Source organism: Lipophrys pholis (assembly GCF_963383615.2).
Source record: "Lipophrys pholis genome assembly, chromosome: 1".
In the NCBI taxonomy this organism is placed as follows: domain Eukaryota; kingdom Metazoa; phylum Chordata; class Actinopteri; order Blenniiformes; family Blenniidae; genus Lipophrys; species Lipophrys pholis.
Genome location: NC_137635.1, coordinates 53,733,769 through 53,756,614, shown reverse-complemented (window position 1 = coordinate 53,756,614; position 22,846 = coordinate 53,733,769). Strand labels below are relative to the sequence as shown.

General features: G+C 44.1%; 1 protein-coding gene across 2 annotated transcripts in view; it reads left to right on the top strand.

Annotated features, from left to right (window-relative positions):
• LOC308114414 (glypican-5-like) overlaps positions 1 to 22,846 on the top strand; it is a 130,616-nt gene that overhangs the window by 47,579 nt on the left and 60,191 nt on the right. The window contains exons 4-6 of one of the 2 annotated variants that reach the window (XM_080471282.1): positions 3,646 to 3,809; positions 5,335 to 5,391; positions 7,081 to 7,203. In XM_080471282.1, coding sequence (XP_080327408.1) covers positions 3,646 to 3,809; positions 5,335 to 5,391; positions 7,081 to 7,203 — 344 coding nt within the window. The remainder of the gene's footprint in view (positions 1 to 3,645; positions 3,810 to 5,334; positions 5,392 to 7,080; positions 7,204 to 22,846) is intronic. The other variant, XM_080471283.1, reaches the window with a different exon arrangement.

The window sequence follows — 22,846 nt, the reverse complement described above, 5'->3', positions numbered from 1 at the left end:
CAAAAAAACACCTTATGTCATGTCTGCGTGTTCCTTCCTGCACAGCCGCACAGTTTGAATGCTTTCAAACAAACACACATTAACGTCAGTCTTTTGCTCACTTCACTGGACGTGACATTGCCTGAACAGAATTTCCAGAAAACACTACTGAGCTAAGCTCAACCTGAGGCTTTAATCCAACATTAACCGAAACCTCAACCTTAGTCTGCCCTTGAAACGTGTCGTCACCTCAGAATGCAGCCCTCTACATCATAGGAACTTGGTGTGTGTGTCTATATATCAGACCAGTTCCTCATAATGTCACTGCGCTGACAGATTTAGGTACCCACAATGTTGGTAAAACACCACACACACACACACACACACACACACACACACACACACACACACACACACACACACACACACACACACACACACACACACACACACACACACACACACACACACACACACACACACACGGCTCTGGCGGTATGCTGTCATGCATTCCTTTAGCCTAACCTTAACCATCAGTTTAACCCGAACCCCTGACGATAACCCCGACCTGCACATCAGGTTAATTTTAAATATTAAAATGTGCAGAATGCGGTTGGATGTTCACACAGTCGATCAGACTCTCGCTGCTGCAGACCTCCCAGGCCCTGCAAGTCTGGACGTGACGTCATGTGGCTTTACGTTGTCATAAATATGTGTTGTGAATCTCAGGAATGTTTTGGGCTAAATAAAGGAACGGGCTTATGAGTCACTCAACAGTATATGCCACATGAGTATTCATACATTGGTTTTTTTCCTCGAAATTATTCAGACATTGCATTTCTGTCAAGGTCAAATCAAGTTTAAATGGGACTTTTTTTTGTTACTTTAAATTACCATTATGTTCTTGTGACTGGTAAAATCTAGACTCCAATAGAAATATTTTCATTTTGCAAACTTTGATACCTGAAAGTTTAAACCGTTGTAGCACATGCGTGCATTTGGCGTGTTTGTGTTGACGGCGTTTACGCGAACCAAACAGTTGCTACCTTCCGTCTTTTCCCACCGGCATAATGTGCCGCTGCATGTGGACGGGGGTGCGTGTTGCATGCGAGGCGCTGTGGGTCGTTCCACCACATGTGAGCGTGTTTTATGAGTCTGGAGGGAGTTAAGGTTAATGCAGTAAAACAACCTTCCGCGTGCCCAGCGTCTGCCTGAAGAGACGATTTAAGACCGGGGGTGGGGGGGGGGCAGAGGAAGGCCGCAGTGCAAAAAACACTGCAGCGATTAAAAAAAAAAAAGAAGTAAAAGGTAGTTGGTGAGGAAGCTATCTCGTGTTCTGGTGACGGTCTAATTGCTTAGAAATAACTATCTGTTAAGTAAAACCCTCCATGTACGTGGCATCGAAGATGAGGGAGCCGCCTGCCTCACCCCGGAGGGGAAAAGTGTATTTTTAGACACATTATGTGACGGTTAACACAGTTTTCAGCTGCTTCCAGACTAATTCAAACTCTTCCCAGCATGTGGACACTCCCCTCCGAGCAACACTTTAATGACACATGCTCCTTCCAGATGAAGTTTATGTGTTTGTTTGTGCTGAGAGGCTTCAGACGTGTCGGCCCACCGGTTTCACAGCAGGAGAAATACTTTTTATTCAGATGGTTCTACTTTTATTGGTGCTTGGAGAGGCGGCACAGGCGGAGTGCTGGAGACCGCCGGTGTGTTTTTTACTCATTGGAATTGTTAAATGCTCAATTTGATTTTTTTATTTATTTTTTGCTGTTACTTCCCTAACCCATCAGGATGCAAGACCATGGATTGAAATTGTCCGAGTCTGCATGTTCTCCCTGCACATTTCCTCCAGATATTCTGGTTTCATCCACTAAACAAAGCCATGCATGTTGGGTCCAATCGAGTCAAAGTGAGCTTCACTGTCGGTTCTGCTGTAAAGAAAAGAAACACGGTGGGATTGAAATTTCGTGACACTTGCCCATGTATCACATCAGTTAAAAAATCAAGAATAGAGAATGTAGACAAAATATGTCATCAAAAATATATTAAAAACTAGAGCTGCACTTGGTAGAGCGCAACCTTCGCCAATAGCCTTTAGCTCATATCAATGCTAACTAGCCTGTCATCACTGTGTGAGACACTGAGCAGGGAGCGTCTCCATGGCGACAGATGCTGATCTCCTTTGATGTCCATGAGCTGTCTCTCTCATCCACTTTGTATGGGACATTTTTTCGCGGTTTTGGGAAATGTATTCGGAAACAGTTTTTCTTTAACGTCCCAAATTCTAATGGATTGGTCCGTGGATGATGACAAATCATCCGTGAAGATTTCGTGCAATTCGGGTGGGTAGTTTTTGCAAAAAGTTGGTGAAATTCATACATATAAACCAAAAAATAGAAAAATAAATAAATACAAGCAGACCGAATCCCAACCTTCTAGGCCCAACTTTCGTTGGCGAAGGATTTAAGAAAATTGAGGAGAGTAAAGAGTGCAACAACATCAAAAAATAGAAGTTAAAAACTGAAATGTGCAATATGTAATAGAATTTACTGCCAAAATGTCCAATATTCAACGGCGTAGCCTCAGAATAAGCTGTACTACAGTTATGAATGTGCACAAGACGTCAAGAGGTCAGATGATCAGTGGGACTTGAAGCAGCGTCCACTGCAGTCACATCGTGACCTTAAATCGCCCTCAAAGCGTGAATGTGTGTGTGTGTGTTTCTTTGTCTTTGCCTCGTTGTCGACAGTGTTGGCTGGGATTGGCTCCAGCAGGTTCAGAAGATGGACGAGTGGATGGATTTAAAGGTCGGTTCAAAGTTGTAAAGTAGATGATAAAAGGAAATTAGTTAGGGAGACGATATTGTTCATTTGTTCTGGTAAAATGTATTTATTATGATTTACTGTATGTTGGAACTGCATTAATTTCCAACAATGAATTCGGGCATAATTACCACCACTTATTACAGTAAATCTTCCATTTCTGAATCCAAACGGGAAGTGAACGATGCTGCTGCCTTATTGGACACGAGAGTGACTCATCGCTGGAGACGCGGCGGCGTGCGCGTCCTGATGGCTGCATGCAGGAGCCATTACAGTCCGTCTCTCAGGCTAATTGAGAAGCACTTAATAACGCTGCCTGGAGGCTTTTAAGCCAACGAGATGTCATCGATTTTGCCTGTGGGTTTGAAGCGCCCCTCCCCCCAACCCCCCCCCCCCCACTTCCCTCCTCGCCGCTGCCGGCTTTAATTGCCCACAGGAGATACTCGCCAACCGTGCACACGTGCGTTCACCTCCATGAGGTAGTGGAAACGTTCTCCATTTACTGTCGGCCCTCCCGGCAGTAACTCACTCATCGCGCCGTTTTCTTTCATCGCTTCACACCCACCCTTTTCCCACGTTGTCCCGCTCCATAATTCTCCTCACCTCTCTTCACTCGCTAATCGCTCAGACACAAACGTAGGCATTCTTCTTCTGAGAGCGAGATGCCATCAATCTGACGGCGGGGGGTTCATTTTTCCGATAATGAATCCGCTCATAAACGCTCCCTCTCCTGTGGCTGTTTGGTTTGGAAGCGCCCCCCCCACCCCCCCACCCAGAACGTTTTATGAGCATTCTCAGCTTAACAGGTGTCTGTTTGCTCTCTTCTCTCTCACAGGTGGACAAAGTGTGTGGCCTTTCCACTAAGGAACCTACAGGCATGCAGCCTACAAGCGCAGAGGTCGTGACCTCCACCACGACCTCCGCCTCTCCGCCTCCATCTGCCGCCCCCTCCCGAGCTCTGCCGGAGCAGTGGCTGGGGCAGCTGGCTCACTTGAGGAGGTAAAACTCAAAATTTAAACTCAACCGACGTCAATTTAGTGGCATTTGCATGCTGATATTTTGCTGCAGGTTTTGGCTTTGTAACCAGGTCTTCTGGTAGGAAGTGAAATGAAAACAGGCGTCATACTTTCTTTGTAATGACAAGCTGTACACACACACATACACACACACACATATCCACGCACAGTAAAAGCAGCCGTGCCCTCCACCTGGCTCCGTCCCGTGCCCACAGCAGCTGGCAGGAAGGGCGAGTGTGGGGAAGATTAATCCTGACGGACCAACGATTTCCTGTTTATCCAGACGGCCATACCACCAACTCTGTTCACCAGCCGCTCCTGGCTTAAATAGCAGCACAGACAGAACACACACACACACACACACACACACACACACACACACACACACACACACACACACACACACACACACACACACACACACACACACACAGTTTTGCTTGCCTGAGCTCGAACCCAGACCATGAATCAGTGCAGTGAAGCCAGCCGAGCTGACAGGTTCTGGCCTGGCACCGCCACCGCCATTCATGGCAGCTCAGTCCAGCACCGTCCTGCTGCCAGCACTGACCGGAGCAACATGTGAGTGCCGACCACAGTGAACAGAGAGCAGCATGGCACTGAAAAATATCAAACTCCACAGGCGAGAGCAGAGGCGTCAAACACGAGGCCCGGGGGCCAAAACCGGCCGGCGAGAGGCTCCAATCCGTCCAAACCACTGAGAAAGAAAACTGATTTAGTAGTGCACACATTACAACATTAAGTCCCGTTCTGCTTTATCGATGAAGCTGCCATGAAAACCTGCTACCTGGTTGCTATCAAACTAGCCTCAAAGCAGTGCTGTCGGAGGGGAGTTTGTAAAAACTCCCAGAATGCAACAGCTATAGGAGAAGTTTTCTGGACATTTCACTGTATTTTACACCCGACGGTTTCATGAAAATCACCTTAATGTTGAGTCATTTTCTGTAGTAATGATTTAATATTTTGTGAAAAATATTGGCATTTTCATCACGTACCCTCGGCGCCAAATCAAAGTTTTAAAGATCATTATGGAACCTTTTTACGGGTCCGGTCCACTCCGGATAAATTTAGTCTGAATGTGGCCCCTGAACTGAAAAGTAATTGACGCCTCTGCTCTAGAAGCAATATTGTTTTAATGAAGAAAGAAACTGAATCAAGAATTTCAGCGGTGAATATTCAACCCTTTCACATGATGTTTTCTCGTCTCTTTGCTGAGTTAATGTACATGTTACATACCATTATGTGTTTCAGTGTTGGATTTGGTGTGGGGGGTGAATAAGGGGCATCGTGATGTGACTCTGCATGTGCATGATTAATCACTCTCTTCCAGGGTCAATTGACTGTCTTCTCTCCCTTTCCCTCCCCCTTGTGTCCTGTCATGTCGTCCTTTTGTTTCCTTTTTTTCTTTCTCTCAATCCCCGTTTCACCTTCCTGCATCCTCCCTGCTTGCACCAACCTCCCCCCTGGACTCCACCTCCCAATACTCCCAGCTCATTCCCACTGAAACCTTCCAAGAACAATAAACATAGTCTGAGAACGCTCTCGAGGTAAGCATGAACCCGGGGGACTCATTTGTCTCAATCCCTTTCACAGTTTGTTCAGAGATGATAGCCCACAGTGTTCAGTGACTTAGCTCAGGCTTCGTTTGGACGACAGCGTTTCAAATGAAAACTCATCGTTTTTGAGTACAAAAGAAATCAGAAGAAAAGTGCTTCTCCCACCTTATCTAAACATAATGTGAACAAATTAAAGTTACATGTTTCTAAAAAAAGATTTAAGTACTAACTTCATATCTAAAATCTAGGCCCAAAAAATTATAAGAGTCTGGGGTCTGCATTTTTCCTAGTTGCTCCGTCGGGTTGCTCTGTTGGATCCAGATTTTAATTTAATTTAATTTAATTTAATTTAATTTAATTTAATTTAATTTAATTTAATTTTATTTAATTTTATTTAATTTTATTTAATTTAATTTAATTTTATTTTATTTTATTTTATTTTATTTCATTTAATTTCATTTTATTTCATTTTATTTCATTTTATTTCAATTCAATTCAATTTATTTTATTTACAGCAACTAATTTTCAAAGTGACTGTAACAAAATACTGTATATCTGATAAGCTGTACTTTTGTTGTGAAAAGGTAGATACGTTTAGAGCGTTAGAACATTTCGCCTTTAATGCAGCAACATTGTCAAAAACGATGTCTGTTTCTAGGGAATGGCAGAAACGTTGAAAACGATGTAGTTTTCATGTTGGGACGCTAGTGGGTGCTGTTGGTTCTTTTCATAATGAAACCACAGACACACATGCAGCAGAGAACAGTACACTTTAAACATTAACAATGGGAGAACACAGACATACTAGTGGACAGACCACCAAGTTCGATTGTTATTACGGTGACTGTCAAAATAAAAGTACCCAAAACACAATGAAAGTTTTGCGTTTTCAATGGAAAACGTTGTCGCGTAAACGAGCCCGTAGATACCCACGACTCCAGCAGCTGTGTTGTGAGTGACATTTCTTTATCACGTCTTAAAGGAGTCATATTATCCAGCTTTTCAACTCTTCCACATGGTGTCGTTGGTCCAGAAACCTTGATTTTCCTTCATTTGAATATTGGATCACAGGAGCTGCATTCAGAATCTGCTGTGTCTGTGTGAGCTGGACTGGCTCCGCCCACACATGCCCATCTTGGGAAAAAGAGGAAGTACTTCCTCTCGTGGTGCCATGTGCCAGAGCAGAGCTGCCTAATTGTGGGAGGAGTCAAAGGGAGGGCCTACCTTGATTGGGATTGGCTAAACCCCCGATGACACTATATAGGGTTTGATTTCTGATTGGCTGGTTGGAGCAACACACTTTTTAAAACCTGAAACAAGCCAGGGAGAGAGAGGACAGACTGTCTTCACTTCTGGGACGTCGGTCCAGGTATGGGGACGATTAGTACTGCTGGAAAACCTAGAAAGTGAATTTTGCATAATCTGACTCCTTTAAGAAAACATATGACTTTTGAAGTGTGATTTCATCCTCTGCCACCATCAAATACCATCACGTGTATTGATTACATGCACCAGTTGTGAAGAAGAATACACACACAGTTTGTTGGTAGTCAGTGTTTTATTCCCACCGGCCACATTGAAAATGTTTCTTCGACCTTCCTCGGCCGTCTGTTTTCTAACATGCTGATTGGACCTGAGTGGTGTGACACTCACTCAGAAACCTGCACGGTTCTCTTTCAGGGAGTTCTTGATGTACCTGCAGCGCTACAAGTCTTTCTTCGCGGCCTTGCCAGAGATGTTGTGTGAAGGGGAGAACGTAGTGGACGACGCCACGTGTTGGAGCGGAGACGGCGTCGTCGAGAGGTAAAAGAAATCTGGACGCTGCTTCCAGCTTTATACTTTTTTTTTTTTTTTTTTTCTAATGTTTTTGCCGGTGGTTGTGTGTGTCTGCGGGAGGAAGGATTTATAGTTTATAATAAGAAAAGTTTTAAAGTATGTGTGAGTTTCCTCTAGAGCTGGGGTGTAATCAGTAAAGATTTAAGTGCCATGATCAATATTTTGTAGATAAATGTTTCCTGTGGGTTCTTATTCTCTTGTCATTTATTCAGAATATTACTTGAAAAAATTATCTTTTCAAGTTAAAATACAGGAAGTTCGGTAAAGTGATGAAAGGTGTGTGTGGTGGGAGGTTTCATTTGGTGGCTGTTCATCGGTTGGTCGAGCCGTCGGCCGTCGACAGGAAAGGGTGCAGGTTTGATGTGTGTGTGAATGGCTGAATGTGATTAACATTGCTGTGCTTTGGAGGCGGCTCAAGCGGTGGAAAGGTGCTATAGAATTGAAATCTATTTACAACCTAGAGCTACACTTGGTAGAGCGTAAACCTTCACCAACGACACATTTGTTTGTGGAACCGAGTTAGCATCACTAGCATGTTAGCCATTAGCTCATATCGACGCTAACTCGCCTGTCAGGTAGCTACATCACTGTGCAGGAAGCGTCTCCATGGAAACAGACGCTGATCTCCTTTGGTCTACCCCATGAGGTGCCACTCTCATCCGCTTTGTATGGGAAATTATTTTTGCAGTTTTTGTGGAGATTTTCAGAAACGGTGTATCGTTAACGTCCCAAAAGTCTAATCGATTCGTCGTTGGATGATGACAAACCATCCCTGAAGATTTCATGCAATTTGGGTACAAGGGTTTTTTTGAAAAGTTTGAAAAATACATACATACTTTACTGAGGCGAGGTGTCTGCTGTCGCTTTCACAAAGTATTTGTACTTTATTACTGGGGTTCAGTACTTTCTCATATCTGTACTCTCTCTCCCTTACATTCCTAAAACTTTGACTCAAAAGGTTGAATTATGTTTTGTGCCATTGTTTATCGACTAAGCTTGTAACAGTGTAATGGTCGGCTAGGTGTGTGTGTGTGTGTGTGTGTGTGTGTGTGTGTGTGTGTGTGTGTGTGTGTGTGTGTGTGTGTGTGTGTGTGTGTGTGTGTGTGTGTGTGTGTGTGTGTGTGTGTGTGTGTGTGTGTGTGTGTGTGTGTGGTCAAATATTTGGTAAATAAACAAAAGCTCCTGTTTCTATCCTGCATTGACTCTTGTACGATGATACTCGGGTCAGTGTGTGTGTACATTACATTCGCCTGTTGTTAATCACTGTGGAAATCAGGGAATCATTAAATCCATCGCCACACTGAGTGAACGCAGGCAGAACAAATAGCTGCATGGCATTCCTCTCCCCTCCCCTCCCCTCCTCTCCATTGTGCTGCACTCATTCAGACAATCTCTCCATTCTGTTTTCCTTCCAGTATTTATGAGGTTTGATTCTGCTGTGATTTACAGACGCGGCCTTGGAAGGCCTCATCCTGCTTTTGGTTTTGGGCTCATCGTTTAGAGACTGTCTGTCTGTCTCTGTGTGTGTGTGTGTGTGTGTGTGTGTGTGTGTGTGTGTGTGTGTGTGTGTGTGTGTGTGTGTGTGTGTGTGTGTGTGTGTGTGTGTGTGTGTGTGTGTGTGTGTGTGTGTGTGTGTGTGTGTGTGTGTGTGTGTGTGTGTGTGTGGTTCTGCAGTCAGTATGAGGTGAAGAAGAGACACGATGCAGATTACTGAGCCTCAGTAAATGGATTCCTCCTGCTGTATCTGTGTCTTCAAGGCTCCCGATACTCAGTCCACAACTATGATAAGGTTGCGCTCTCCCTCTCTCATGTGGTGACGTTGAACCGGCAACCTCGGCCCCTTGGCACTGCTAGTGTTGGCTTACGCAGAGAAAAACAAGTTTATGGGATGAATGTTCCCTGCGACTGTCCAATCACTCAGCTCTTCTCAGGATGAGTCTTGACATATGAGTACAGAATTGTGGGATTCTTAACATTTCTTTATTATTGTTCTCAGTGAGCAGAGTGAAAGTGAGGCATCTTCTCAGATTGTATCTCAGATTTTAGTTTCTCTTCTCTTCTACGTGACACCTTGACCTTTAAAGAAAATCGTTTCCACTGCAGCAGCAGACACACTGACCCCGATGTAGTTAGTCTGCCGGGCCACGGGAGGGCGCTGTTGCCTGTTTTTGAAATGAAACCGCACAGACATGTGTGCAGAGAACAATACGCTATAAACGTGAACAAAATCGAGAGAACCCAACATTCTAGTGGACTGATGAGGAATCGGATCCTATCAGGGGAGAATCTTAACTATTAAACTACCGATAGACGAGGATACGGAACACGAGTCAAACTACTACGGGTCGGCCATGTTTGTTTACAGGTCCATGAGCAGACGGAAGTATTTACAACCGGATGCACAGTGGCAGCGCTTCGCCGGAATCGTGACCGTGAAAGAATCTTTCCACTCTGGGACATAAAAACTTAACGGACGCAGTGGATCAGAACACCGGTGTCGTGTGAAGGAAGTTTTGCGGACACACTCGTATTACACTTTGTTGTCGTGTAATCGGGGCCTTAGTGACGCAGTAACGCGGCCTCGTCTTGTTACCTTAAGTGTGTCGTCCTACGGCGCTAATGGCTTGTAGCAGTGTGTTATCACACACTCCCCGGTGGGTGCCGGATCTCCGCTTGCGGTGTCGAGGGTTCTTGGTGTGAATAAGAAAACAGAACCCCGCTGAGACACTTGGCAGCAGTCATAAACTCTCCAGATCGGCCTGTGGCCACTCGGCTCACCTCTCTCACTGTATCTGACTCTGCTGGCGTGTTTTACTCCAAGAGGCGGAGAGAACGGGGCATGAAGAGCCGGTCCGGTGCCGTGATGCCCCTCGTGCCTCAGTGTGTCCCCGATGAGGGAAGCACGGTGGTGGTGGTGGTGGTGGAGGGGGGGTAGGGGGGGGGGGGTGGCGCTTGGCAGCATAAAGACCCATTGTGGAGTCAGAGGAGTGGGGCACAGCCCTGCCGTGGGGACCCCCAAAGCCTGGAGGGGGAACAAAGACCCTCCTATGAGGCTGCATGGGAAAGACTTGGACGTCGCTGCCGTTACCGCCGCCGACCGGACCGCGCCTGGGAACGTTGTATGAAAACACAAACGGCGACGAGAGAGAAGAAGACAAGGAGAGGAAAGAAGACGACGATGCTCAAGGGAGTTAGGAAGGGATGCTGTTTGTGTTGAGCCACATTTCCATGGCAACGTTTGCTGTATGTTTTTGTACTAAAATCACACACACACACACACACACACACACACACACACACACACACACACACACACACACACACACACACACACACACACACACACACACACACACACACACACACACACACACACACAGTGACTGTCAAAATAAAAGTACCAAGTCCCAGGAGAACATGGACTGGCAGTCATGACACCCTGGAGGTAACTTTGTTCTGATTGGCTCTACTGAGCATGTGCAGAAGAGCTAGTTAGTACGACCGCTGTGACGTTTTCAGTTCGGTTGTGTTGCAAATGGACAAACAAAACACAACAAAGGTTTTGCGTTCTGAGTTGAAAAGGCCGTGTAAACAGGGTCAAAGATTCATCTCGTGTTTGGACAGCTCACACACACACACACACAGGCACACGTATGTTCTAATACTTCAAAGTAAATCCGAGATAGCCGAATCCCTAATACAAATAAAAACGCTATTCCCGAATTTTCCGCACGTTTTGACGTGCTTTGTTTGTACGTGCTCCAAACTGCACTAGTTACTAGTTACTGCACTAGTTACTCGCAGAAAAAGTGGCAGAAGAGGAAGAAGATTAAAAAGAAGAAATAGAAACTCCATCCTGGGATTAGTAATCTTAGCGCCTCGTGTCTTGAAGAGGCAGGCGCAAGAATGAAAGAGCCAGTTGGCCTGTGTTCAAAGATCTCGGCACATCTACAGCGCCGCACACGCCGATACTTTACTCTTCCAGAAAGACACGAACGATCAAAACGACTCTTATTTAGTATCCGGTTAGTATCCGCTCTCGTCATCAGAGTAATACAGAATACAAATACAAATCTACACCAACTAATATACGGGAAGTGGGTAGACTGAGTGAGGATTATTGTAATATCAAATTCTTTGCTTGTAAGAACTAATAAGTGACTTTTCAGAGGAAGTGAATTACAGCCGGGGATTTTTCTATGAGGCCGATATCCCCGGCCCAGGAGAGAACCGTGAGTGGAGAATTGTCTTCTTGGCCGTAGTTAAACATCCAAATAGGATTTTTTTTCTAACGTGGTGTGATCTCTGAGAGCCTTACCCTGCCTTACCTTATTCCCCGAAGTCGGACACTGGAGGGCGAAAACACATGAAGCGTAATGGAAGTGTTTGTGTTTTCACTCGAAGACGAAGTGTAAACGGGCCCTGAGTGTGTATGAATGAAGACCTGTTTGATAATACAAGTAAAGATGAATAGAAACAGAGTAAATAAACCATGAAGTTCTGCTGTTTATTTCCAGCGGACGGTTTGAGACACGGCGTCCTCTGAGAGTCCGCAGGGATTGGCTTGTATCGAAGCTCATTTACATGCTCCGTGAGCAGGAGAATTTATGTCCGGTCGAGTGGAGAAGAAGCAAACGTCCGTCTCACAAGGCCGATTTCCCACTGCAGGCCTGATGCTCAATTTACACTTTCTGCTGAGATCAAGTTTTCTTTCCTCGTGGCGGCTCACGTTATAATTCAAATCCCGTCAGACTCCACAGTGAAGAGTTTAGGGCCTTGGAATGACCAGTAGCAGAATAGACTTGCTTCAGATGTTGATTTTAAAGTTGGTGTGCGATTAAAGGCAAGAAAACTATGGCCAATTATATACAGTATAATATGCAGTGAAATGTTTTAAGTACCTGTTCCACATCAAAACATCAGTTCTTATGGGATGGAAGAATAGAAATAAAAATCTAGAACACACATAATGAAAATAAAACAAACTCAAAATAGAACACTATATTGCATTGATAATGATTAATAGTAATAAAGAACATTAAGGCACTAGAGAAATGAAATATCCCCGATCACAGAGGCCTCCTCTCACTCCTCCCACTCCTCTCATCCTTCCATCACTCCTCTCATCCCTCCATCACTTCTTCCAGTTCCTCCCATCAGGCAGACGCTTCAAAGTTCCTCCGGCTGCAAAAACATCTACAAAAAATTCCTTCATCCTAAATGCAACAGCCACTCCGAACAGAATAAAATAAGAACCTGGACTGACTGCACATATATATCTATATTTTTCTTTTTTTTTTATCGTCCACTGTTTCTGTTTAACATTATCATTATAGATAAATAAATATGGGTCGACCCGGAGGAGATTAAATGGGAATGGAGCACAACAGACTGATGGAACATCGGCTGTGCATCACATTCAGGAGAACATATGAAAGTGTTTGTGATCGTTTTTTGAAAAAAGAAAATCTGTCATAAAAAGTCTGATATGGATCACATATGGGCAAAAAAAAAAGAAAAGTCTGATTTGGGGCCAAATTGGCCTCGGAGATGACTTCATCACTTCATCACTTCATCCCCTCATCCATCCATCCATCCATCCATCCATCCATCTGCTGCACAGCTTCACGAAACGTCAGAATGAGTGTGTGTTCGGCGCACGGTGTGTGTTCTGTAGGAGCAACGCAGAGCCAATAACTGGTCGTCATACTTAAGGGATGATCCCAGAGGGTTTTTTTTTTTGGGGGGGGGGGGGGGTGAGCCCAGGAGACGGTCGGCAGAGCGAGCGCTCCTCGCATTTTTATCAGGCTATGACAATCCGTTTTGTTTATCGTCTTGACATCTGGAACCGATTCCGTTAATGTGGTGAGAAACGGGGCAAAGCTCTCACCGCCTCGCTCTCCCGGGTCGGCCCGGCTTCGCCTGGAAAATGCAAGTGAACTGGATAATAATGAAAGTCTAGCGGAGGGGACAATAAATTAATTACTGTACACGGTAAAAAAATAAAAAGCTCTGAGCCGCTGAGGGCTGCAGATACATTCCTGAAGGCTTGTGCTGATTCTTCTGTGTCGCTGGAAATCAAGAGTGAGGTTTAACGTAGAGCAGACGAGGAGGAGGCGGGATGTCGTCATGGGAAAACCTGACATTTTGAACGGTTTCCATACGGTTTACGAATATTCCTTTTTTTTTTTTTCAAATGAAAATGCAAAACTTCCGAAGTGTTTCGGTTCCCGTTCACACGACAGCGACGCTCAGAAACACTGAAAATGTCTTTTTTCTGAAACGCTGCTCCACGGCTGAAGCTCACCCATCCTTAATGTTTAGAGCGTTTTGTTCTCCAAAAGCAGCAGCAGCACCCACTAGTGGCCCAACATGGAAACCGCCACGCAAATGTGAAACTTTACTAAAACAAAGTCAACAAAAAAAATAAAATAAAGCATTTTCCCTTGAATCGTCGTGTCAATGAGGTTAAACAAAGTATTTCTACTTTATTGCCGTTATAAGCGACAGTATTTCGGCACGTCGTCTCCACGACAACGCACACACCTAGAGTTTTCAATATTACTGGTAATATTGAAAAAGTATCAATAAAGTAACAGTAAAACAGGATCAATAAATTATGAGTACTTTATTGATCCTTTTGCACAATTACTGGTACTTTATTAATACTTTTTCAATATTACTAGTACCTTATTGATCCTTTTTCACCATTACTGTTATTTAATGGATCCTTTTTGACCGTTACTGTCACTTTATCGATACCTTTTTACTATTACTAGTACTTTATTGATCATTTTTCACCATTACTGTTACTTTATTGCTACTTTGGAACTATTGCTGGTACTTTGTTTTTTAATCCTTTTTAACTATTATCGTTATTTTAACAGTAATATATCTCTCTCTCAGACACACTCATACACTATGATAGACATTTTGCTATTTGAAGTTACTCAGCAGTGGCAGTATTGGTTGGATACAGTATTCAAGGTACTAGCAGGCAGCAAACAGCAGGTAGACTCAAAATTTCATGTAAAATTTTTGTAATTTAGTTTGTACTTCAAATTATGACACGAGTTGAATAATGATGGCTGTGATTGTTGTGTTTAAGCTGCATCACCGAAGGTTCTGTTTGTACGTACGTATTCATACAAGAATGTTCAGATCACCACCGTCATTCTTGAAAGACGCTTCAAGTTAAAATCTCAAGTTTTTTTTTACTTTTAAGTAAACAAACTGAACCAGCAGTATCTGTGTTTCTGCTTAAGTTCACCGCCGCTGCTAAACAGACATTATTTATTTTTTATTCCTCCCAGTTCTTTTTCTCTGTGTCCACCCACATTGTCACCTCTGTGGCTTGATGTCTGCGACCCTCGTGTTTCCTCCATCCCTCGCTCACTTCCTCTTCTCCAGTTGACTCGGTGACCCGTCTCTTTCCCATAACCCCCGGCTGCAGCGCGGGACCCCGGCCTGACCTGCTCCACGTCGACCTGACTCCCCTCTCCCTCTCTCTGGGCCGCATCTCGCTGAGAAACCAGAGAACAACAGCGGCCGTATTTCACTTTCTGAGTTATTTATTCTCTGTGCAGCAACGCCGGGATTGTTCGTTTAGATTTATGGAATTTCTCCAAAAAAAAAAAAAAAAAGAAGCGGGCGACGCGTTAAAAGGCTCTTTGTGTAGATCGTATGTAAGCAAATGAAGCCGTGTTGGCCCTGCGATATGATTATTTGCCAATATGGGACTTAACGTGTCTGTGAGTGAAGAGTGTTTATGTGTTTCAGCCTCTTCAAGTCCGTGTTTTATGATGTGCCTCGTGCACCGTGTGTGTGTGTTGGTGAAATTCCCTCCCAGCTCTTTTTTTGCTCTTATTATCATCAGTTTTATGGAAAGTTCACAGTTTTATAGCTTCTCCCTCATGCCCAGCGTCGGGCCAGCGCTGCGGGTTGAGCTAATATAATTAAAGTGCCACAATGGACTGGCATGTTTTAGTGGAGCAGCTCCGGCTGGGCGAGATAGACACGGTGCACTCGCTAACCTCCGCGTCTGCCCATTGGCAAGGCATCAAGCGCAAAATCAAAGGATGAGGAGGGAGGAAGTGTGAATGGGAAACAATGGCTAGAAGGAGAGAAGGACCCACGGACAGACGGGGGGAACAACAAAGGGATGTAGGTCAGCGGCAGCAGGAAGCACTGGCCTCAGCGGCGCGCTCCGTCTTTGTGCTTTAATTGCCGCCATGAGCAGCGTTTGAAGTCTCACCGCTGGCGTGTCTGGGCGCCGGCCAACGCCGGCCTGCATGTCATCGTCCGCTGCGTGCGTTGGAGAGGGTTGTGTTTTGCCTCTCGGATCGCGGCCGTTTCGGCTTTTGACACACACTCTGATGTAGCGGCGAAGCGAACCCGAGCGCCGCAGACGTCTGCAGAAACGACACATAAAGAACGCGGCGTCCTCCAGGACGAAGCCTTTTATTCACCTTTTATCTCCGCTCATAAAAGTGTCCTGGGAGATTTCACAGTGACGCAGTCAAACGCTTGTTCGCTCTGCGGGGCTCATCGTGCTGAATGTCAGAGCGCCTCTGCACGTCGGCTGCCGGGCGGATCCTGGAAAGGAAGCAGATTCCGTTACTCCGTTATTTTCTGACATCCACTTTTTAGCAACTTTTCTCCTCGTAAATCTCGTATTTGAGACAATCAGACCCCGTTTACACGTTTCAGGTGAAAACCTTTAGTTTCTCTGCTTGCAGCAGCCTCCAATGACAAACCGAAATGTCCCAAATGGTTTCTAGGAATTATTTCTATTCTTTTTTTATCCATCAAAGTGTAAACGTCCATCAATCAGTGTTTGTGTTTTTAAGTTATTTTGCATCAAACTAATTTATCCTAAAATCTAACCGTTGCCCTTTATTCCAATCGGTTTTTATTTTATCTTTTCAAATCCTCCACAGTAATCTGCATTTTATCATTCTAATTGTCAAATTAGTTTTTTTCTTTTCCTTTATATCTGATGATGTGACGTATTGGAGAAGAGATCAACATGTCAATGGGTTTTGTTTCTGCTTAGATAAATAAATAATAATAGAAATAATAAGTAAATAAAACGCATCATTTTTGTTTTTCTGCACAAAAAGTTCTCTGGACTTTTGGTCTAAATAGTCCTGTATGAAAAAATATTATTATACTTATATGTTTTATATCAGATTCATCCAACTTAAAGTCGCAGAAGAGGTCACCAGTCTCTCTCTCTCTCTCTCTCTCTCTCTCTCTCTCTCTCTCTCTCTCTCATTGAGAGTTAAAGTCCGGTTATAAACTCTTCAGATCACCTGGTGCAGTTTTCTTCATCTTTAACGTCCCAAAAAGTGTCAAATTATTTCACTCTTCTTTTTCTTCTTCTTCTTTTGGGTTCTTCATCTGCTGGTTCTATCTACATTGTTTCCCACCGCTCTCGTCATCCCTGATGACCGTTTTCCTCTCTCTCGCTTATCCGCAGCTGTTTTGTCCCTGATGACTGTTTCCCCTTCTTCTTCTTCTTCTTCTTCTTCACTTGGTTTCAACAACAGTTGGCATCCGTGAAGTTGAACTGCTGCCATCTACTGGTTCCAGCTAGTCCATACCACTCCCACCGCTCCCCCCCCAAAAAAAACCTCAATCGTTTTTATCAACTTCAAAACATTGAATTTAAAGTTAGTAAATAGAGTTTTTATTCTCCACTCAATCCTCTTTTTCTCCTGAATTATTGTAATAAATGACATAAAAAATCTATAAAACCGTTTCCATCATGATACTTTTCACAGTTGAGGCCAACGGGACACGTCTGATGGTTTTTGGTTTGAACGACGAACCTTCTTCGTATCGGCGACGCTCTTTCTGGCTCCTTCAGTTCAGTTTACATTTTAACGTCGAGCTCACAGTGTGTGGACACGGGATCACATTCATTCACACCATCACACTTTATCTGCGTTCCACACACTCTGACAAGGTTTGTATTCCCTTCCCTGCAGGATCATGCAGACTTTATCAACGTGGTTTAAAGCATGAAATCGGACTGCATATTGTAATGATGCAATGTTTACCTGAACAGTGCACCCGGCCATTCGGGGGGCACCGGACCCTTCAGACCAATATGAGATTAACTTTTCAACTTGTTGGTATTTACTATCGGAGTGAGAACCCCGAACAAGGCGTCTGGTTTTGAGTCCAATCGCAGAATTTTGAGCCGCCGTCCAAGTTGTTGTCCAACCCAGTGGAAAGGTATGCGAGTTTAAAATGAAAATGAACGACACGCACGGGAGGAGAGAGAGGGAAAGCCAACAAAACCAACTCTGTACAAACAACAAAAGTACAGTACACTACTGTGAAGGCCGCCGTGTGTGTGTGTGTGTGTGCGTGTGTGTGTGTGTGTGTGTGTGTGTGTGTGTGTGTGTGTGTGTGTGTGTGTGTGTGTGTGTGTGTGTGTGTGTGTGTGTGTGTGGTAACCTGAAACCACAGGGAAAACGTTCCTAGAATTCCGGGTGGGTTTGGTGTCGTGGCTCGCCGGAGCCCCCTGAGTGGTGCCGGGAATGCGGCCTCTACACGGAAGAGCTGCAGAAGGCAGGGAAAGTCCCGCCCTATTTTCATACATACACCCACACACACACACACACACACACACACACACACACACACACACACACACACACACACACACACACACACACACACACACACACACACACACACACACACACACACACACACACACACACATATATGCATTCCTCACCAGCTAACCAATTAAAGCATGTATAGATAAAACTTGGCATCGTGGAAGCACTCTGGATGATGTGTTCATGATCCATTCTTCCAAAAAAGCTTTTTTTTTTTTTTTCTCTCTCTAATCCACTAAAAGTGCTGCTCTGCCGTCGGCCACAAACCTGCATCTGTACACGTTTGGACTTCTGGGAGAATGGGCGTCTTGTTTAGAGTTCGGTCCCGGGAATGAGTGATGATGACTGGAATAACCCAATGTGACCTGGACCTGGTTCAGATTGAGCTGCCAGATTGGCCGGAGCCTTCCAGGGTGAGGACTTGGCCTGCGTGCGCGTCGAGTCCGACTCCACGCAGCAGCACAAATGTCAAAAGACAAATTCATCACACGGTTGTTGTTGCAAGATTGTTTATCAGAGAAGAGGCCATCAGACATTCTTCAACCTCACGTTTGAGCCAAGGCAGCTTCATGTTAAGAAAAGACAGATTAGGACCAGTTTGTTTGCCGGAGGCTGAAGATGCTAAACTTTCCTTGTGTTTTGGTGCTCGGAGCCGCGAGAAACCACTTTTTGAAAATGCCTCTTAACATGGAACTTTATGAGATTCCATAAAGTCTCGTCTGCTCGTCACCTACCGCCATAGTAACTACTCGCTCTGCACATGCTCAGTAGATGGACAATAAGAACAGTGTCATGACAAATGACGAATTTCGAATAAAACTTCCCTGTTAAATCTGCCAAAGTGTGGAAATCACGTCGGCCCGTCTAAACGTGCAATGCGAGTTTGCACCACAAGATGGTGCATCGAGTCACTTGCAGTAACAAGTGATAAGTAAAAGTAAAAGTACGTGCAATTTAGGTCGCATTTACACAACGATTTCAAGTGAAAATGGAAGACTTTTAAAACGCTCCATCGCTGTCTCCGTGGAAACGGGAAAACACTGCTGCGCGTGCTCGTCACGGCCGTAGTGTATAGTTCCACGTTCGCGAGTAAATGGGCAATAACAAACATGGCGGCTTCCCAAGTGACATGACTCCCAGTCCATATTCTCCTTGGTAGTTTTATTTTGACAGTCACCGTAATAACAATCCAACTTGGTCTGTCTGTTATATTCCCATTATCGTCTACAGTGGCCACTAGTGGCCTGACATGCTAACTACATAATTTCCATGTAAACACATTACAAAAAAAACAATGTGTTTTCACTTTAAACATCGTGTAAACGGGGCCTAAATTATACGACAAAACTCAACAACTCGGCACATGAAGCAGAAGACGAGGCTGAATGTGTATTTGTGAGAGACGCACATTATTTTTACGACTAAAACATGAAAATAACCTGTTTGTTCCTCATTCACTCGATAATTGTAAAATTTAATCATCTAAAGGTAAAAACTTTTACAATTTACTAAAGGTTCTAACCTGTTGCTGAACCACATTAAAAACATTCACAGACATATTGACATGTTTCCTAGTCATCGTTTGATCCAAGTACAAATTCTTCATGCTTGTCATTTGAATTGATGCAGCTTCAGTTTTCAAAGTTGAAGTGAAGGACGAAGGAAACGCCAGCGTCAACTGAGACAAGCAAAGTTTAACAAACAGATTCAAATCAAGTGAAACTGGAAGAATAAAGACTTTTCTGTCAAGATATTGTGAAATGAAATTTAAAAAGGAGAGACGAAGGGAGCTGGGGACCAGAAGAGAGTGCAGCTTTTAAATTCCAACACAAATGTGACGAAGGAAAACAATAGAAAGAATTTGAATAACTTGAAAGCAGCTTCACCTTGTCTGGCTCTGACTCCAGGCGTCGCTGGAAGTTCCCTCGCCGAGTTATTTATCTTCAAAAAAATCATATTTTTTCAAGCAAATCAGAAATGTGTTTTGGCCCCGTGTTTATTGAGTGATTTATAAACTGCCAGCAGCACTTTAAAATATATTCAGTGGGTAAACAGAGGCCAATATAAAGATTCAGCAGCTCTCCTGCTTCTCGTCAGGACTCTGGCTCAACTTCAGTGTCCTGATGGAACTCTGAGAAATGTTTATGTGACATTTCAAAGAGGTGATTTCAAGGCCACACTTAAAGCAAATATCTAGAATAAATACTTTGGGATTGTGACGTGTTTTTTTTTTTTTTTTTTTTAAACCTTCAAACTCTCTCTGGCTATCTATGTAGAAGAGAAACTGAATTCAATAATAAAGCTTATTTGAAATATTATATTCTATTGCAGAAAGAGAGAAGTGGGGTAAGTTTCCAAAAGACCTGGAAGGGAGGAAGAAAGGAGCAATAAATAAACAAGTATGAATATTTTTTAGTTTTAGTGAAAATTCTATTCCTCCCTGAGCTGTACAAAGTACTCAGTTTGTGAACTGGACGGAGGCAGGGAAGACAAGCAGACGCCACAAAACTTTACATTAGTCACTAAATGACAGTGTAGTATGTCTAGATAGGTGTGTGTGTGTAATGGGTATAGATCTATGTACTTTGTTATTAACTACTTATGTGTTGTGTGTGTGGATAGATAGATGGACAGATGAATAATATTAGTGTCGTGACTTTTTTTGTATGTACAGTATATGTATTTTGTATAAGTTTTGACGTATCTGGAATAAATTAATGATATAGAAAATTATCAAACCCTTTCAGAAAAGCCGACGACCGGCTAAAAGAAGTTACAGTAGAAGTGGAAGATGTTTTAAAAGAACTTTTTTTTTAATGTTATACTAGCACTCAAAAACTTAAAATAAAAATAAAGAACAATATGAGCGCCGTCTGCTCTGGAAGAGAAAAGTTAGTTTTAAGGCTTCGATCCAGCGCTCGCCATTTGGAGTTTTGTACGACGACACTGCTGAAGTTGTGAAAGAAAATAGTGTGTTTATATTCCTCAGATTGTTTCCAATCTGTGAAAATCTTTTTGGATATTCAGAGGACCATAATGACCCTCAGAGAGAAGAGCTGATTCAACTACGATCCGGACCTCTTCCAGGTCCACGTCGTCTTGATTTCATCCTCCAGACGGAGTTTCGGCGACTTGTTCGGCCTCCAACCTGCGGCTGATTGACAGATGAGGCTGCTCCTGACGAACATGGAAGTTCTGGCTGGGATTTCTGCCAGGAAGGCCATTTTGTCCATGTGTTTGTCAATGCGACTTCATTTGGATAACAGCTCCCTGACCTTTGGCCTTCGTCTTCCTGCCCTGCGATACAGTCACTCTCCCAGCTCTCCTCGACCCCGGCGGCAGTTTGCACAACATCGCAGCAGATAATCCCGTATATGTTATTCTGGTGTCGGATGGCCGCAGTTCCAGCTGAGTCATTATCTCTCCATCCACAAAATGATCTCGCATGTCCATGCGAGTGTGTGTCAGGGGATGGTTTCTGCTCGTGTGTGTGTGTGTGTGTGTGTGTGTGTGTGTGTGTGTGTGTGTGTGTGTGTGTGTGTGTGTGTGTGTGTGTGTGTGTGTGTGTGTGTGTGTGTGTGTGTGTGTGTGTGTGTGTGTGTGTGTGTGTGTGTGTGTGTGTGTGTGTGTGTGTGTGTCCATATTGCATGCATTGAATGTACTGTGTGTGTGTGTGTGTGTGTGTGTGTGTGTGTGTGTGTGTGTGTGTGTGTGTGTGTGTGTGTGTGTGTGTGTGTGTGTGCGTGTCATGACGGGCGGGCGTGCAGCAGTAGAGAATCTGACCTTTGACCTCCCTCACTCAACACCCTCATAAACCCTCTTTACTCTGTACGTGGGTCAGTCTCACGATGCTCTTGCACATTTGATGCCTTCATTTAAAAACTAGAGCTACACCCGGTAGAGCGCAGCCTGTCAGGTAGCCACATCACTGTGAAACACTCAGGAGGGGAGCGTCTCCATGGCAACAGAAGCTGATCTCCTTTGATCTCCTCCATGAGGTGCCTCTCTCATCCACTTTGCATGGGACATTCTTTCACAGATATTTGGGATTTATTCGGAAACAGTTGGCCGTTAACGTCCCAAAATCTAATGGATTTGGTCCTTGGATGATGACAAATCATCCCTGAAAGTTCAATGCAAACAAGTAGTTTTTGCGAAAAACTTTTTTTAAATACATACATACATACAAACTTATTAATAAATGTAAAAAAAGGCTGTTTGGTGTGTGTGAGGCCTCGTTTATGCGTTTCAGGTGAAAACACTTCATTTCAGAAAAGTTTCACCTTTTGCACGTCAACGTTTATGGAAGCATCGTCTGTTTCCTCAGCAACGGCAGAAATGTGGAAAACAATGTTGTTTTTCATGTTAAGCCACTCGTGGCGACTTAAACATTAACAAGGGGAGAACACGGACGTTCTACTGGACAGACCACCAAGTTGGATTGTTACCAAGGAGAATATGGACTGAGAGTCATGACACCGCAGAGAGAACTTTGCTCTGATTGTCTCTACTGAGCATGTGCAGAACTACTAGTTACTACGGTCGTGGTGACCAGGACCAGTAGCAGTGTCTCTGCCGTCAACAAGGAGATGGACCCGCAGAGTTTTACGGAATTTTTGTTTTCATTTACGCGTCTCCCTGTTTTTGAAAAGTTCCACCTTCTGAGACGTTTTCAAAAAGTTGCATCTTCAGTGGCTTATACTTGTGTGAACCGGCCCTGCAATTCGTTTCAGACTCCGTCCACACGAGGCCGAAACTATTTTTCTTTCTCCCCGTCGTTCTTTAAAAGTTTGCCGTCCACACGGCACCGTAAAGATCACTCAGAACGACGTTGCGCATATGCCAGGCCTGTAGGTGGCGCTGTAATGCTGCCACAGAAATACACCAAAAACAGAGAAGACGTGGAGCGTGTAAAAGTGATCCTAGAATTCTCGAAATTCATTTATTTAAAGAAACAGAAAACCTTTTCAGGC